The sequence below is a fragment of the Ranitomeya variabilis genome, chromosome 1 (genome assembly GCF_051348905.1).
Source record: "Ranitomeya variabilis isolate aRanVar5 chromosome 1, aRanVar5.hap1, whole genome shotgun sequence".
NCBI lineage: Eukaryota > Metazoa > Chordata > Amphibia > Anura > Dendrobatidae > Ranitomeya > Ranitomeya variabilis.
This window is the reverse complement of record NC_135232.1, coordinates 386,021,448-386,039,280: the sequence shown is the minus strand read 5'-3', so window position 1 is coordinate 386,039,280 and position 17,833 is coordinate 386,021,448. Positions and strand designations below refer to the sequence as shown.

Here is a 17,833-nt window from a genome sequence, read left to right as displayed (position 1 = left end):
TCCCATGTGAACAGAGCTGGGGGAAGCTTCGTATCTGTATATGCAGGGATCATTGCCAGGTCCTCCAGTGTGAAGAAAATGATCTCGCTACAAGGAAGGCAAACTAAACAATGTCCAAAAGTCTAAAACAGGACACGAATAAAATCTAACTGTTCTAAAGCAGGAGAAAGTATCTGGTAAATCCGTGAAGGATCCCTCAGACAGACATTAAATACTCCCGTAGAAGAGGAGAAGTCTGCTTCTATCCCCTGTAGGTTTCAAACAACATTTGCACTTCTGGAAAGAATTACCAACCCGAGAACGGGGCATGTTCCTGTACCTGGCTGCATCTGAAAGCTTCTTTATGCCGGCGATCCCTGGCTTGGTGAAGCAGGAGCACCAATTCCTGGATTCTCATAACAGCTGCCATTAATTATATACACACAAGGCAACATTTTATCTCCTTCATAGACACCTTGGTTATGGAGTTTTGTCATTTTAGACATGTGGATGGCAATAAAAATAAGAAACAGATTCCATTAAGATTTGCTACATTTAACATATTTAGCGGTTCTGCCATGAAAAAAAGACCACCTGCCACTGAACTGTCAGAGCAACCGTGAGAAACAAGCTCACCCATGCTAATCCATAGGGCATTCATAAACAAGTGCTAACCAAACAGAAAAATATATAGAGGGGAGCATGCACACAGGTTCTCAGACTGACAATCCCTACTTTGTGATCTGCTTATCAACAAGAAAACTGCCTAACATTGGTTCGGACTCATTAAGACTGGTCAATGAATGATATCAATGAAGGCACCGCTGGAGAAAGATGTGCCCAATTCATTAACAGGCACATACCACTTAAGGAAAATGGTCACCAGCAGTTGCGTAGCTACCAGGGGGGCAGAGGGAGTTCATAGACACCAAACATGTTTAGGTTCTTTTTTATTTAAGCGGTGAAAAAAAAAAAAATCCAAACGTTTGGTTGACAAAAAAAAAAAAAAGTACTTTTCCGAGACATGTAGCATCTCCATTTTTCACGATCTTGGGCTGGGTGAGGGCTTATCTTTTGAGAGCCGAGATGCCGTTTTCATTGATACCATTTTGGTTTAGACACAATCTTTTGATCACCCATTATTGCAATGTAGCGGCGATTAAAAAACAAAAAACAAAAACTAAATTCTGATGTTTTTAATTTTTGTCTCATTACGCCGTTTAGTGATGGGGTTAATTTGCAGATGGTCTTATAACTTTTACCTTTAACATGTTTGTCTATAATTTTCTTTCTACTCTCCTGAGACAACTCTTTGCTTCGCTTCCTCTGGTCCATGTTGAGTGTGATACACACCATGTCACCAAACTGCACAGTGAGTATCTGTAGCCCTATATACACCTGGTGATAGTTAATGGACACACCTTGATTTAACATGTCCCTTTTGTCACATTATTTTCAGGGGTACCATCATTTCCGTCCAGGCCTATTTCATGAGTTTTATTTATTTTAATTTTTTTTATTTTGTGGAAGCATGGTTGAAATGCAATGTCTGATTTTCATTTGTTCATTTTCATAAATCTTTCATTTATTATTACTTTTGTCAGATTCAAGTTATTCCTGTGACCATTGTTGGTTTTTCTGTCAGTAAACGAGGGGTACCAACAATTTTGACATTATATATATATATATATATATATATATATCAGGACTGGGACTGCCTATTAACGTAAATTTCACAACAGGATATACTAAAATAGATTTTCGGAAATCTGAAAACCCCATTTAAAAAAAAAAAAAAGAAGAAAGGGGGGAGGGGGGAAAGAAGTCAGCCGATACACGCTGCTCATGGTTTGGGCAAGTATCAGCCACTGGCTGTGTGATCACAGCCATATATGTTTGGCTCTGAAACGCTATAGTGCTTCACAGAAAAACAAGCGTTTAATAGCCTCCGGTGGCATCTCCCCACCCACTTACAGTGACTGATAAGCTTCTGCCTATATGCACATGTAGGCAGAGGCTTGCCACTCACTGTCAGCGGGTGGGAAGAAGCCGCCACAGACTCGCCTGTTCGACTAAGTGCACTGTGCAACTCAGTCCCTGGCGGCTATTAAGAGTATGCTTTTCTCTGAAATGCTGCAGCAATGGTGGTGACCACGGTTTGGGCAGCATGTATTGGCCGACAGGTTCCCTTTATATAGTAGCCATAATTACTTCTCTTATAAACAGCCAAGCACCAATGCCAGCTTCAAAAGAAAAACAAACGATAAAATAGGACACGTTTGTAGCCTCCGAAGGCAAACAATTATTTGCCCACTTCAAAAAGACATTGTGTGCACAAACGCCCTGAGGTTTTCAAGAGGGAAATGCCGGCTTCTTTTTTCCGGAATTTCTTTTGGATTATTTTTGCTTGTCGTGTCCAAGTGTTTTTCAAAGATTTTTTTTGTTCTTTACAGTGGAAAACGCCTTAATAATGCTTTACTAACTTGTTTTTTCACTCGAATGACTGAAAAACGGTAGTTAGACCTACCGGTAATTGTATTTCCAGGAATCCATCCTGACAGCACCATGGAGGCTGTCCTTCTTATCCATAGTGGGACAGGAAACCACGAGAGTACAAAAGGACCCTCCCCCTACCCACCAGTGTTTTTCCTATCCCACTGTGGATGGGAACGACGAGAGTAACGCTGGAAGCTCCGTTCGGAGGGTGTGGATCGGGGGGTTTCAGCCCTAGTTACCCTTCCCACCTCAAGACCTCCGGATGCTGAAACCCGACACAGGGTCCCTCAGCTTACCCAGTGCAGCGCTGCTCCTGAGTTAACCGGTCGCTTCCTCCTTAGGGGGGCTCTCGACCAGGCACACCACCCGGGTCCGGGGAGCCTCCTCTGTGCATGTGGTCCCGGAGCGAAGTCTGCAGCAGCGGCCATTACTGAGACCGCACGCTACCACCTGGCGTAGCACTTCCGGGTTGCGGTCAGCGGTGGGCAACGTCTCCTCCGCACGGCAGCTGTTTCCGGGGCATGTCGGTGAGTGTGGCTGAAGCGCTCCTGCGAGGGATTCCTCCTAAAGCTATGGCATATAAGGTAAAAGGGGGTTTGGGGCGACGTCTCCGCTGAGTAGAGCGCATTCCGGGCATGGAGGATACCGCCAGGTTGGAGACAGAGAGCCAGGGGCATGCGAGTACCCCGAGAAGGGGTTATCACTTGATTCCCACTACCCACCTACCAGTGTGCAGTGAGACAGGGTCACTTCTGTTTCGTAGGGCACCTCTACTTCTACGGAGAAAAAAGTAAAAAAAATATATATATATATATAAATAATAATAATAATAAGGGAAAAATAGAAGTGTCCTATTTGTTCTATAAGGCTGAAAGACTCATGGCAAAAACCCCTTTGTGAGGCATGCACTAATCGCATCGTGGGAGAAGAACAGGCCTTTCTTATGTTGAGTATGAGGACTATTATCAGAGAGGAGGTGCAGGTGTCGGTTTCGGGCCTTGTTGTTCCTCAACCCACGCAGCCTGAAAGTCTATCCAGGAAGAGGATGAGAGAGTCGGACTACTCTTCTGAAGGAGTTTTCTCCGAGTCTGATCTGGAGGAGGATGAGTATAGAGATCCTCTCTTCTGTGGACACTGACGAGTTACTAGGTGCAGTGAGACGCACCATGCAGATTGAAGAACCTCCAACATCTTGTTCAGTTCAGGATGAAATGTTTGGTGGGTTACGTACTCAGACCTCAAGTTTTCCCTGTGAACTCTCATATATGGTCTATGATTCTAGAAGAGTGGGAGGAGGCAGAGAAAGTCTGACTATTCCCAAAGACTTTAAACTTCACCTTCCTTTTGATTCGGAAGAGGGAAAGGATTGGGAGGACATTCCCAAAATAGACATTCCTTTAGCCTGAGTCTCCAAGAGAACTGCCATTCCTTTTGAAGACTCTTCTAACCTAAAGGAGCCTATGGATAGGAAGGCACATGGTCTCTTGAAAAGAACCTGGGAGAGTTTAACAGATGTGATACGTGCAAATATAGTGGCAACATCAGTGGCGCGATCTATGCACCTGTGGATAGATGATTTGGTAGATCAAAGATCATCCAAAACCCCTAGAGTTTGTGCGTATATATATATATATATATATATATATATATATATATATATATATATATATATATATATATATATATATATATATATATATATATATATATATTTATTTATTTATTTTTTTTTCTGCAGAATCAATGAGGTTCATGGCCAGGAGTCAGTCCCTATCAAACGCAGCCAGAAGAGCCATCTGGCTCAAACACTGGTCGGGGGATATGCATTCTAAAAATAAGCTTTGTGCTATCCCATTTTCAGGTGGAAGAGTTTCTGGTCCAGTTTTGGACGATATTTTAGAGAAGGCTTCAGACGAAAAAAAAAAAGGTGTTTCCGGAGGATAAGCGCAAAAAAATTTCAGCCCTTTCGTAGGCCCCGTTTTAACCAGAGAGCTGACTATAGGGGGAAAGGGAAGCAAGGGAGGTGGAGCCATCCAAAAGGAGGGGACACTAGAACCAAAAGGTAAAGAGTCCACCTTTTCTGGTTCAACCTTGGGATACTACAGGAAATGACTCCACCAGAGTAGGGGGGCGCCTGACCAGGTTCCTGGGGGGTTGGCAGGAGATTACCACAAGCCCGTGGGTCCTACAACTGATCTCTCAGGGATACAGGATAGAATTCTCCTCGTCCCCCCCACAAAAATTCCTGATATCCAGCTCCCACCTCATCTCAACCTCTCCCATGTGGGTAGACATTCAGGATCTTCTAAAAACGGCTGCAATCATTCCGGTGCCTCCCCAAGAAATAGGACAGGGGTTTTATTCGAGTCCGTTTTCCATAATAAAGCATTCCGGAGAATCAAGAACAATCATAAATCTCAAACATCTAAACACATGGGTAAAATACCAGAGATTCAAAATGGAATCTATAAAATCCACGATTCCCCTCTTAGGGAAAGGAGGGGTAATGTGCACTCTAGATTTACAGAGTGCGTACTACCATGCCCCAATTTACCCAGGCCACCAGAAATATCTCAGGTTTGTAGTAGAAAAAGAAGGCAGGATCTTCCATTTTCAGTTTTGCTGTCTACCTTCCGGCCTAGCCTCAGCCCCAAGGGTTTTTACAAAAATTATGATAGAGGTAGTGGCCTACCTAAGGAATCAGGACATAATAGTTGTCCCTTATTTGGACGACTTCCTGGTAATAGCAGACACTGTAAATCAGCTCAGGACCGACTGTCAGTTTTTGATCTCCACACTGCAGAATTTGGGATGGATCGTAAATTGGTCAAAATCCGATCTAGTACCCAAACAGAGAATAAAGTTTCTTGGAGTCATACTAGACTCAAGTGTAAGAATGTCTTTTTTACCAGAAGGGAAATTATCCGGCATAATAAACAAAGTCCGTCAGTTCACGAAGAACAGAGTATCCATCAGGGAAGCCATGAAGGTCCTGGGACTAATGATGTCCTGCATACCTTGCGTAAATTGGAGTAAGTTTCACTCCCGACGGCTTCAGAAAGCTTCTCGTCTCCTGGGACAGACGACAAGGGTCATTGGACAAGGTGTTTCATCTGTCACCTCGAGTAAAGACCTCCTTACGCTGGTGGACAAATCCCAAAAATCTGAAGAAAGGGGTGGCTTTGATTCATTCGCCCGAAGTCATAATTACCACCGATGCAAGCCAGCAAGGCTGGGGAGGACATATCCAGGGAAGGTATTACCAGGGTCTGTAGAGTCAGAAAGACAGCAAGGAGTCCTCAAATTACAGGGAGCTACTCGCAGTCTGGAAAGTTCTATCCTCTGCCCAGTCCTGGGTGAAAAATAAACATGTGAAAGTGCTATCGGACAACACAACAGCAGTAGCTTTTCTTCGTCACCAAGGTGGTCTGAGGCACTTGGCTCTGCAGAACCTGGCAGAGCAAATCTTCAAATGGGCAGAGAAGAGAGTGCTCTCAGTTTCGGCAGTTCATGTAGAAGGTACCAGAAACCAGATGGCGGACTTCCTAAGCAGGAAGACAGTCTTGTCGACCGAATGGGAATTGACCGACGAAGTATACGGACTTATGCCATCGTTGGGGAAATCCAGTCATAGACCTCTTTGCAACCAGACAGAATGCTAAGGTCAACACCTTTTACTCAATGAACCCTCAAGAGAACCCAGCCGGGATCGATGCATTTTCCCAGTCATGGAGCAGAGGCCTGTTATACGCATTCCCTCCTCTAGCGCTGGTGCCAAAAGTTCTCAGGAAAATAGTAGAAGACAAAGCCAGAGTCCTTCTTGTAGTACCGTTCTGGCCAAGGAGGAGTTGGTTCCCCTTACTAAAGAAGATGTCAGCAGAAAGACCCCATTTTTCTTCCTCGGAGGAGAGACCTTCTTTATCAGGGACCTATTTTCCATCAGAATCCAGAAGCTCTTCGGTTGTCGGCGTGGATCCTGAACGCCAGGTTCTGAAAGCAAAAGGCTTGTCTGATGAAGTTATTTCCACGCTACAAGCAAGTAGGAAGCCGGTAACTTCTTCCATCTATACTAAAATTTGGAAAAAATTCTGCAGCTATTGTGGAGAGGCGACAGTTGATACTGATCACCCCAATATTCCTAAAATTCTTGACTTCTTACAATCAGGTTTTAAAGCAGGTCTTAAGCCCAGTACTTTAAGGGTGCAAATAGCGGCTCTTAGTGTCTTCTACGACTCTATATTATCGTCCCATCCCTGGATAAGTCATTTTTCCAGAGCGGTTGCGAGATTAAAACCATTAATAAGGAAAACGGTCCCACCGTGGGACCTAAATTTGGTCCTTAACGTACTGTGTAAACATCCGTATGATTTAGGGAGCGAACTAGAGATTAGTGAATTGTCCCTAAAAACGGTTTTCCTTGTAGCCATCACTTCGGCGAAGAGGCTGGGTGAGCTCCTGGCTCTTTATAACCAGGATCCTTATTTACAGGTCTTTAACGACAGGTTGGTTTTGAAACTTGATTACAGCCTTTCTCCCGAAAGTGATCTAGGAGTCAAATATGAATCAGGAAGTCATACTTCCCTCTTTTTTCCAGTCACCTAAAAATCAAAAAGGAAATGTTCTACCATAACCTAGATGTAAGGGAAACAGTCCTTAAATATCTAGAAGTGACTGCACCCTGGAGACAGGATAATAATCTTTTTGTTCAATTCAGAGGCCCAAACAGAGGTAGAAAAGCGTCTAAATCTACTATCGCAAGGTGGATTAGATCCACAATCATTTCAGCTTATAAGATTCAGGGAAACAATCCCCCAGACAGTATCAAGGCACATTCGTCTAGATCAATGGCAGCCTCATGGGCAGAGAGGGGGGGGGGCTTCAGCAGATCAAATTTGCAACGCCGCGTCCTGGTCTAATCTTAGTACCTTTTCCAAACATTATAAACTAGATGTAATGTCGACACAACTAGGGTTTGGCAGGAAGGTACTCCAGGCAGTAGTCCCACCCCAAGAACCAATCTGCTTTGGTACTTCTCCATGGTGCGGTCAGGTGGATGACCTGGAAAACTGTAATTAGACCTACCGGTAATTGTATTTCCAGGAATCCATCCTGACAGCACTACTAGTTTCCCTCCCTATGCTAAATCTCTAAAAACTAATGTGATGTAACATTTGTATCTTGTTTTGTTATTTGAATAAACTATTCTTTTTGCATCCATCCAGATGTGGTACCTTGGAAAATCACCGATGGTGATTTCTCGTGGTTTCCTGTCCCACTATGGATAAGAAGGACAACCTCCATGGTGCTGTCAGGTGGATGACCTGGAAATATGAATTTCTATGTAAAAATGACTTCATGTTCATAAATTAATTCTTTTGAGCGTTTATTTGAAGAGTTTTTTAAAGCAATTTTTAGAGCGGAAGCCACCTGAAAGAACTAATGTGCACAAACCTTAGATTGCCACAAATTTTCCACCCTCTGGACTTACCCTTTAACCCCTTCGCGACATGCGCCGTACATGTACTGCGCATGTCGCATCCCCTGCTTTGATGTGCGCTCCGGCGGTGAGCGCACATCAAAGTCGCGACATGTCAGCTGTTTTGAACAGCTGACATGTGCGCGCAATAGCGGCGGGTGAAATCGCTATTCACCCGCCGCTATTAACCTGTTAAATGCCGCTGTCAAACTCAGACAGCGGCATTTAACTACCGCATCCGGCCGGGCGGCCGGATATGACGTCATCGCCGACCCCCGTCACATGATCGGGGGTCGGCGATGAGTCAGGAAGGTAACCATAGAGGTCCTTGAGACCTCTATGGTTACTGATCGCCGGTGGCTGTGAGCGCCCCCCTGTGGTCGGCGCTCACAGCACACCTGCATTTGAGCTACATAACAGCGATCTGATGATCGCTGTTATGTAGCAGAGCCGATCGGGCTGTGCCTGCTTCTAGCCTCCTATGGAGGCTATAGAAGCATGGCAAAAGTGGGAAAAAAAAGTTTTTAAAAATGTGAAAAAAATATTAAAAATATAAAAGTTTAAATCACCCCCCTTTCGCCCCATCCTAAATAAAACAATAAAAAAAAAAAAAAACCTACACATATTTGGTATAGCCGCGTTCAGAATCGCCCGATCTATCAATTAAAAAAAAGCATTAACCTGATCGCTAAACAGCGTAGCGAGAAAAAAATCCGAAACGCCAGAATTACGTTTTTTTGGTCGCCGCGACATTGCGTTAAAATGCAATAACGGGCGATCAAAAGAACATATCTGCGCCAAAATGGTATCATTAAAAACGCCAGCTCAGCACGCAAAAAATAAGCCCTCACCCGACCCCAGATCACGAAAAATGGAGACGCTACGGGTATTGGAAAATGGCACTTTTTTTTTTTTTTTTTTTTAAGCAAAGTTTGGAATTTTTTTTCACCACTTGGATAAAAAATAACCTGGTCATGTTAGGTGTCTATGAACTCGTAATGACCTAGAGAATCATAATGGCAGGTCAGTTTTAGCATTTAGTGAACCTAGCAAAATAGCCAAGCAAAAAACAAGTGTGGGATTGCACTTTTTTTGCAATTTCACCGCACTTGGAATTTTTTTCCCGTTTTCTAGTACACGACATGCTAAAACCAATGATGTCGTTCAAAAGTACAACTCGTCCCGCAAAAAATAAGCCCTCACATGGCCATATTGACAGAAAAATAAAAAAGTTATGGCTCTGGGAAGGAGGGGAGCGAAAAACGAAAACACAAAAACGAAAAAGGGCCGCGGCATGAAGGGGTTAAATGAAAAATGCTGTTACACTTTAAAGAACCACCTACAAAGTGACACTTTGTAGAAAACAAATGTGGGAAAAGAAAATGAATAAATTAGAAATAGACACTTACATTTGCTCCAAACTTAAGGAATGAAACATTATTCCTTGGGGTGAGTTGCCAAGGATTCTTCATCAGAAAGCCAATTGCACTTGTGTATCGGTCAGATGTTGGCACAAAGTTTTTAAAAGTACTCTTTTTAAGACGAATGGGCCCATCATAAATCTGAAAGCCTCTGATTGGGAAAGTTCTGAAAGACAAACAAAATAAATAAAAATCTGTTTCAGATGATGTTCCATCCGTTTGGGTGCTAAAAGATGTGCAGGAGAAAAAGGTTCATCTTGTACCAATAATCATGAATTAAAACTCATTTTAGCGCCTCTCGTTTGTCCTTCCGTTGTTTCAAGAGTTATAACTTTTTAATTTTTACATCAACATAACCATATTAGTACTTGTCTGTTTGTTTTTCTTTTTTGCATGCTGTGACATGATATAGTGCAGTTTTTCGCGATACCATGCTGAGGTGCATCACATTTTAAAGCCTTTTTTTATTATAATTTTTCAGGTAAGTAATGACAAAAAGGAAAAAATAAAATCTATAATATATATTAGTATAATTCTGGTATTTAAATGTAAATTAGGATTTACACTGTACAATATATGCTGTTATCTTTTGATAAATCTTTGTGGACATGGCAATGTTTTTTTTTTTATTATTTATATTTCATTACTGTGTATTGTCATTAATAAGAAATACCATTAGGCCATGTCAGATACTAGGCGTGTTACAATAATTACCTGTATACATGATGAATCCAATTACCTTACTTTCTTTTGATAAGTGGTTATACAGGACAGCATTTTATGATATTTGAGTACTTTCATCACCAAAGATGACATTTTGCACATGTTATAATGATCACTCCATATGAGGGTTTTATGAATATGTGAATAAAGTTACAAGAGACTTCAATCCCAAGTGCTAAACTTGAATACATGCTTGGGGATTACCTTTTGCTGTGAGCAAGCAAGGACCATGCACTGGGCAATATTGTTCGGACCCTATAACAAGCCAAGTGGCAAGCGGTGCTTTTCGGTTTATTTTCTATGACCAAAGACATTGACCCCTTTCTTCAAGGTGCTCAGAGGAGGATCGCTCTGACAAGCATGCAGTGCACAGGCAACCAAAATCGCAATCAGATAAATTGCTAGTGCTCCACCTCATATGTGTGAACACACAACTCCTTGCTTTTTAGCATGAATGGGCTGTGATAACAGTTGACTATTTATACGAGCTTTTGTTTTTTATTACTATTCTGCAGCATTTTGGTATTGCAGTTCTTTCAATTGAAGCTTAACTTGTATTGTAACTCCTAGACTTTAGATATAGGGCCATTTATCAGGCCCCTGGCTGTCACACCACTAAGTGCTACAGTCAGTAATTGACAGCTCCATCTAAATGTTTAGCTGTAAATCGGTGCGTGCTCCAGACATTGCAGTTACAGGAAATTGAGGCAACACAACAGGGCATCTGCCACATATGAAGCATCTAGCTAGTAGTATTATAGGTAGACCATCTCAGTGATGCCCAGGGCTTCCAGGTGAGCTCTAGAACACTAAAACTAGATTCCAAATTCCGATGTGAGCTCTTGACACCGTTCTAAGCGCACACTAAAAGCGCGCTTCTTTAGACTGGCCTATCGCCTTACCTCACTTGAGTAACTATTCCCGTTTTGCACAATTTATGGCATACTGTGGATTTTCAAACCCACAACATGTTCATCTTGTTAAATAGCCACAAATCTTTCACCCTCTACGACCTATGGACTCATCTGATCAATGACCCTTAGTCCAGGGTCACCAGGTCTACACTTTAGAAGAACATTGTTTAATTTAGCATAGTGAATGTAATCTCTGGGGCATGAGAGATCACTTATGCCTGCACCTCCATGTTTTACGGGCTTCACTGCGTATTGAGGCTTGAATTCAGTATTTATATTACATAGCATTGGAAATCTAATTATTTTCTTGCATTTCTTTATTTGTTTTCCCGTCTCCACTCACATTTGACACCCATTTCTTCACAGAATGAATGACCTCTAACTGAGCTGCCCACTGCTATTAATTAAAACACCCCCTCTTTTCAATAAATAAATCAATGACTCCCAATTAACAGAAAGTATGCTATGACTACCAATTCTGCTAGTTGCCCATTACTCGCCTACACCTAGTCAAGAATTTTTCATCCCCATGTTGTATGATCTTAGATGCTGTTATTTTGCACATAATACAACCAATCTAACTGTAGGTGAAAACACGTATCAAGTTGGATTGCAATACCCGGCCTGAGCAGGGACCTCCTCACCTGAGCCAACTGCTTTCTATATGCCTTAGCTCAGGTCAGGGACTGCATAAATGGTCCGCATTTTATAGATGTGCGTTTTCGGCCATAAGCCACAACATTCTTATATTGTACTTTTTTTTTTTTTTTTTTAAACAGTTTCCGAAAGTACTCAGAAATGAGAGAGCATTGTATTAATTCACACCAGAACACAAATATATACATGGAAAGCATGCAGACCATAATTTATGACGTCTACTTTTAACGATGGTCTTCATTCATTTTTAATACTGTGCTTATTCTAAATATGTTCACAAGCCACTACCCCCAACACACATCTAAGATAGCTATGGGAAAGCAGTTTCCACGCATGCCAAGCCACAGTATAACTCTCACACTGAGAAAGATGGATCCAATTTCTGTATGGTCTTTCCATATGAAGCACTATCCACCCTGTTAATTAATAACACCCATGAGTTAATTAGATGGATAGAACTTAAAGTATGACATACATATACAGTACAAAAAAAAATTAATCATTTTTTGTAATCATGCACTGTTTACATATATATGCACATACACACTTTATTATGTATAGAGCTTGTATACATATTAGTGTCTATGTATGAATATTTAGGCATACATATATCTATTAGTATGAATAGGTGAATGCCCAAGTCACAGAATGTATAAATCATACGTGCAGAGTTTAATCATACCTGTTTCTAGGAAGTGTGCGATTTCTACCATAGACTCCTCCAGTCCCCCAATATTTGTTTTGGCCTCCTTGAGATCCATAATTTCTACTCTCACCTATAAACAGAGATTCAGAAACTTCCTGGCTGGAGCCTTCATCTTTTAGAAAGCTTCCATCACTGTGGAAAAGGAAAAGGATTATTAGGTGAATGGAAAGAAACAGCCATGCACACATGTAAGTACCTATAAGTACCTATATAAAATATACCTGGACAGGGGGGAAATCATTTTATTTATTTAAGAAAACAGGTGATTTTACTAAATATCATTACCTACCAATACAATTACCGAGAACCATAATGCCACGGGAAGAAAATCACAAAAAAGGGACATCAGTACATTGGAAATGCATTTATTAAAAAAAAAAAAAAAAAAAAAAAAAAATTGTATATATATATTTTATGCATTTCCAAGGTGCTTATACGTGCCCTTTTTTATGATTTACAATTTTCATAGTAATGAAAATACAGAAAAATCTTTAAATGAGAAGGTGTCCAAACTTTGTCTGTACGAGATATATAGATATATACACACATATACACATACAGTTATATGAAAAAGTTTGAGTACCCCTGTTAATCTTAAGCTTAATGTTTTATAAAAATTGTTTTTTTTGCAACAGCTATTTCAGTTTCATATATCTAATAACTGTTGGACACAGTAATGTTTCTGCCTTGAAATGAGGTTTATTGTACTAACAGAAAATGTGCAATCTGCATTCAAACAAAATTTGACAGGTGCATAAGTATGGGCACCCTTATCATTTTCTTGTTTTAAATACTCCTACCTACTTTTTACTGACTTACTAAAGCACTTTTCTTGGTTTTGTAACCTCATTGAGCTTTGAACTTTATAGCCAGGTGTATGCAATCAATGAGAAAAGCTACTTAAAGTGGCCACTTGCAAGTTGTTCTCCTGTTTGAATCTCCTCTGAAGAGTGGCATCATGGGCTCCTCAAAACAACTGTCAAATGATCTGAAAACAAAGATTATTCACCATAGTTGTTCAGGGGAAGGATACAAAAAGAGGTCTCAGAGATTTAACCTGTCAATTTCCACTGTGAGGAACATAGTAAGGAAATGGAAGAACACAGGTACAGTTCTTGTTAAGGCCAGAAGTGGCAGGCCAAGAAAAACATCAGAAAGGCAGAGAAGAAGAATGGCGAGATCAGTCAAGGACAATCCTCAGACAACCTCCAGAGAGCTGCAGCATCAACTTGCTGCAGATGGTGTCACTGGGCATTGGTCAACTATACAACGCACTTTGCACAAGAAACTGTATGGGAGAGTGATGCGAAAGAAGCCGTTTCTGCAAAAGCACATTTGGACAAGCCAATTTCTTTTTGGAAGAAGGTCCTGTGGACTGATGAAACCAAGATTGAGTTGTTTGGTCATACAAAAAGGCGTGATGCATGGCGACAAAAAAACACAGCATTCCAAGAAAAACACTTGCTACCCACAGTAAAATTTGGTGGAGGTTCCATCATGCTTTGGGGCTCTGTAGCCAATGCCGGCACCGGGAATCTTGTTAAAGTTGAGGGACGCATGGATTCCTCTCAGTATCAGCAGATTCTTGACAATAATCTTCATGAATCAGTGACAAAGTTGAAGTTACGCAGGGGATGGATCTTTCAGCAAGACAATGATCCAAAACACCGCTCCAAATCTACTCAGGCATTCATGCAGAGGAACAATTACACTGTTCTGGAATGGCCGTCCCAGTCCCCAGACCTGAATATCATTGAACATCTGTGGGATCATTTGAAGAGGGCTGTCCATGCTCGGCGACCATCAAACTTAACTGAACTGGAATTGTTTTGTAAAGAGGAATGGTCAAAAATACCTTCATCCAGGATCCAGGAACTCATTAAAAGCTACAGGAAGCGACTAGAGGCTGTTATTTTTGCAAAAGGAGGATCTACTAAATATTAATGTCACTTTTCTGGTGAGGTGCCCATACTTATGCACCTGTCAAATTTTGTTTAAATGCACATTTCACATTTTCTGTTAGTACAATAAACCTCATTTCAAGGCAGAAACATTACTGTGTCCAACAGTTATTAGATATATGAAACTGAAATAGCTGTTGCAAAAAAAAACAATTTTTATAAAACATTAAGCTTAAGATTAATAGGGGTGCCCAAACCTTTTCATATAACTGTATATACACATATGCACACACACATGACGTCCAATTATTCTATTCCGCTCTTCCTAGTGATTGATCCGATCATGGAATCTGCTATTCTAATTATGTATAGTTTTGTCTATTTTTAGAACACATCATTGTGAGTAGTAGTTTATTTTGTGATAAAATGTATGATTGGTGGAGAAAGGTTGAAAAGACCTAGGTCCATCAGGTTCAACCTATGTAACTATGCTTTCATCCATTTTTAATTCTAATTTAAATAAGTCTCTCTCTTGATATGTCGCCAAGGGCATATTAATGGTGTATTAATGGTGCGAGTGCGCTTTTGGCCGCCGACTTCCTCCCCAATGAAGTTTAGCACACGCTGGGGCCCGATCTAGTGAGCGCACGTGTTCCATAGTGTAACAATTTCGGACTTCTTAAACCAGAAGTAGGCATTCTTTGTTCAATATAAATCTCCCGATGCCCAACTGGAGAGGACAGGAGCTCTTTACATATTACTGCACTTTCTGTTTGTGGCTATAGGTAAATAAGACTACTTTTTAATCTGCTGATGAACCCTGCACACTAATGGGGAAAACGTGTTGAGCTCTGAAACCTAGGTTCTTCCATCTGAAATTGTACCAACAGAAGATCTACCTAAAACAGTCACCACAAAGTATGAAGTTGGTTTGCATTTATTGGTCATGTTTATTGGTAGGGAAGTTTCCAGGGATTATTCTTCGGGATAGTCTTCGGTGAGTGGGGGTGCTAACCTCCACAATAAGGCAGGGTTTTCTTCATTATAGGGACCGGCTAGTGAAGCTATAGGTTCCTCAGCCTTGCGTCTCCTTTGGCTTATATTCCTTCCCCACATATATTAATCTGTGACTACACTCTTGCCACTTTGCTCACCATTTCTTTCTTAGAAAGTATATAAATTAAAAATGGTGAGTGTCTGTTCTAGTGATAATTGGGCTATTTATTGCGGAGTGAATTTTCCGATGGTTTTAATATCGAAAATAAAATTTATATTATTGGTATACATATAAAGTTACCTCCTGTAAGCACTAATTTTTGTATACCCTTATACTTCATAATCTGAGTGCCATTTACGGTCCAACAACATGATCTTGTGGGTTATCACGATTAACTAAACCAGCGCTACGGCATTAGGTTACCCATAAATAAATCTTAAATAATCTTTATTTTTATATAGCGCTATTATATTACCCATCAGTTGCATCTATAATAAGTGATAACTCGTCTACATAATGTGGCAGCAATGTTCGTTCTAAGCACGAGATCTTGCACTTAGCGAGATAAAAGGGGGCTGTGGATTGTGGGCTCCTGCTCTGCGTGTCGGGATCTCACAACTTGGAAGTGTATAGAGTAAAATCATCTGCATGCCCACTTTATGCAGTAAATGTATGTGTACATGTATGTACTGTGTGTGTTAATATACTCTCCTACCGATGCATTCTCCGGTGTGCAGCGCCACTCTTCTAAACCTCAGACAACACTGCTCTACAGACTGTCCGGGTCACATTGCGCTCTGTGTCCGGGATGTGACTTTTACAATGAAACAATATGGAGAATCAGAATAAGGTTCCATAGGCTTTCATTGTAAAGTAGACTCCCGGCTCATGAAAAAATGAGGCGGCTAGTCAGAATAGAGGTTACGTCAGTGACAAGCAGAGAAGAGTGGCGCTGACACCGGAGAATGCAGCCGTAGGGGAGTATATTATTTAGGCCGGTGTCACACTTGCGAGTGCAATGTGAGAAACTTGCGCGAGTCTCTCACATCAATATCCGGCACTGCCGCCAGCACTCGGGACCGGAGTGTTCAGCTGCATAGAAATACACACAGCCGCACACTCCGGTCCTGAGTGACGGCGACAGTGCCTGGTATTGAGGCAAGTGTGACACCGGGGTTCACACTGCATTAGTGTGACCCGTTTAACGGACTACGTTACACTGCGGCATAACGCGGTGTAACGTAGTCCGTTAACGCCGCCATTGAATGCAATGGCGGACGCATCGCTAGCGCACGCCCACAATGGGCATGCGCTAGCGATATGCCGTCATTGAGTGACGGACCCAGAGACGCGGGCTGCAACGTTTCCGGGTCAGTCACTGCTAGTGCACATAGAGCTAGCAGAGCTCTATCTGCGCTAGCGGGATGCAAACGCCGGCACTTGCGCTAGCAGCAGCCCGTTAGCGTATGTGCTGAACGGGCTGCTGCTAACGCAGTGTGAACCCATGTCACACAGATTTACAGCGAGTGCTTCCTTAACTCATAGAACTATAATATCACTGGACCTATGAAATGAAAATAAACCCATGTCTACTCGAACATATTGTTACTAAAAGAAAAAATATATATATACGGTAGTGCCAACTCGTGCCTAGTTACTCCAGTCAGCAGCGTGAGAATTCATGTAGATGGGAAGTCACTATGTAAACACTTGGCTGCTGGTAGAAAGTGTAAAGACTCCTTCTATGTGATCTCCTTAATGTTACAGAACTGGAAACCATTTAGACATATTCTGTTTGTTGTAGTAGTGGTAGTCTGGGAACGTTGCCAACTAATGAAGTCAGGAAATCAGCAGCATAACTTCCTATAACATGTGCAACTCACACCCGAATCATTGCAAAAAGCAGAAAACAGCAAATGGGGGAATTCAAGCACGAACGCCATCATTTTATATGCGGCCAGTCATTTATACAAGGAGCATTTTCTTACTAAATATAGCATTAAAGGGGTGGTCTAATGTTAGGGAAAAAACCTGTCTGCATCTGGTCTATAGGCCATGTCTGGTATTGCAGCTTACACCCATTCAAATAAGGTTGAGAAGGAGAATGCAACAGATTAATTGATAGTCATTTATTGGGAGAACTCCCAAAGACCGGATAACAATTCATCAAAACTAGGGAAAAAAAATTAAGACAATGGTCCAAGGGCCATATTTTAATACCATCACTTCAGTGGACAAGCAACTCATAACTACCATCAGTTGCCTGTACCTCCATAAGAACTTTGTATCAATTTTCATGCCAAGTCTTCCATAAGAGCACTATTTATTATTATTATTATTTATTTATTTATATAGCACCATTGATTCCATGGTGCTGTACATGAGAAGGGGTTACATACAAGTTACAGATATCACTTACAGTAGACACACTTACAATGACAGACTGATACAGAGGGGCGAGGACCCTGCCCTTGCGGGCTTACATTCTGCAGGATTATGGGGAAGGAGACAGTAGGTTGGGGGTTGCAGGAGCTCCGGTGTTGGTGAGGCGGTAGCTTCGGTA

General features: G+C 41.6%; 1 protein-coding gene across 1 annotated transcript in view; it reads right to left on the bottom strand.

The window, feature by feature from the left end:
* Positions 1–17,833, bottom strand: part of CEMIP2 (cell migration inducing hyaluronidase 2) — a 142,917-nt gene that overhangs the window by 23,684 nt on the left and 101,400 nt on the right. The window contains exons 15-16 of the mRNA XM_077249053.1: positions 12,349–12,504; positions 9,361–9,538 (exon numbers count right to left, since the gene is read on the bottom strand). Of these exons, the coding sequence (XP_077105168.1) occupies positions 9,361–9,538; positions 12,349–12,504 (334 nt within the window). The remainder of the gene's footprint in view (positions 1–9,360; positions 9,539–12,348; positions 12,505–17,833) is intronic.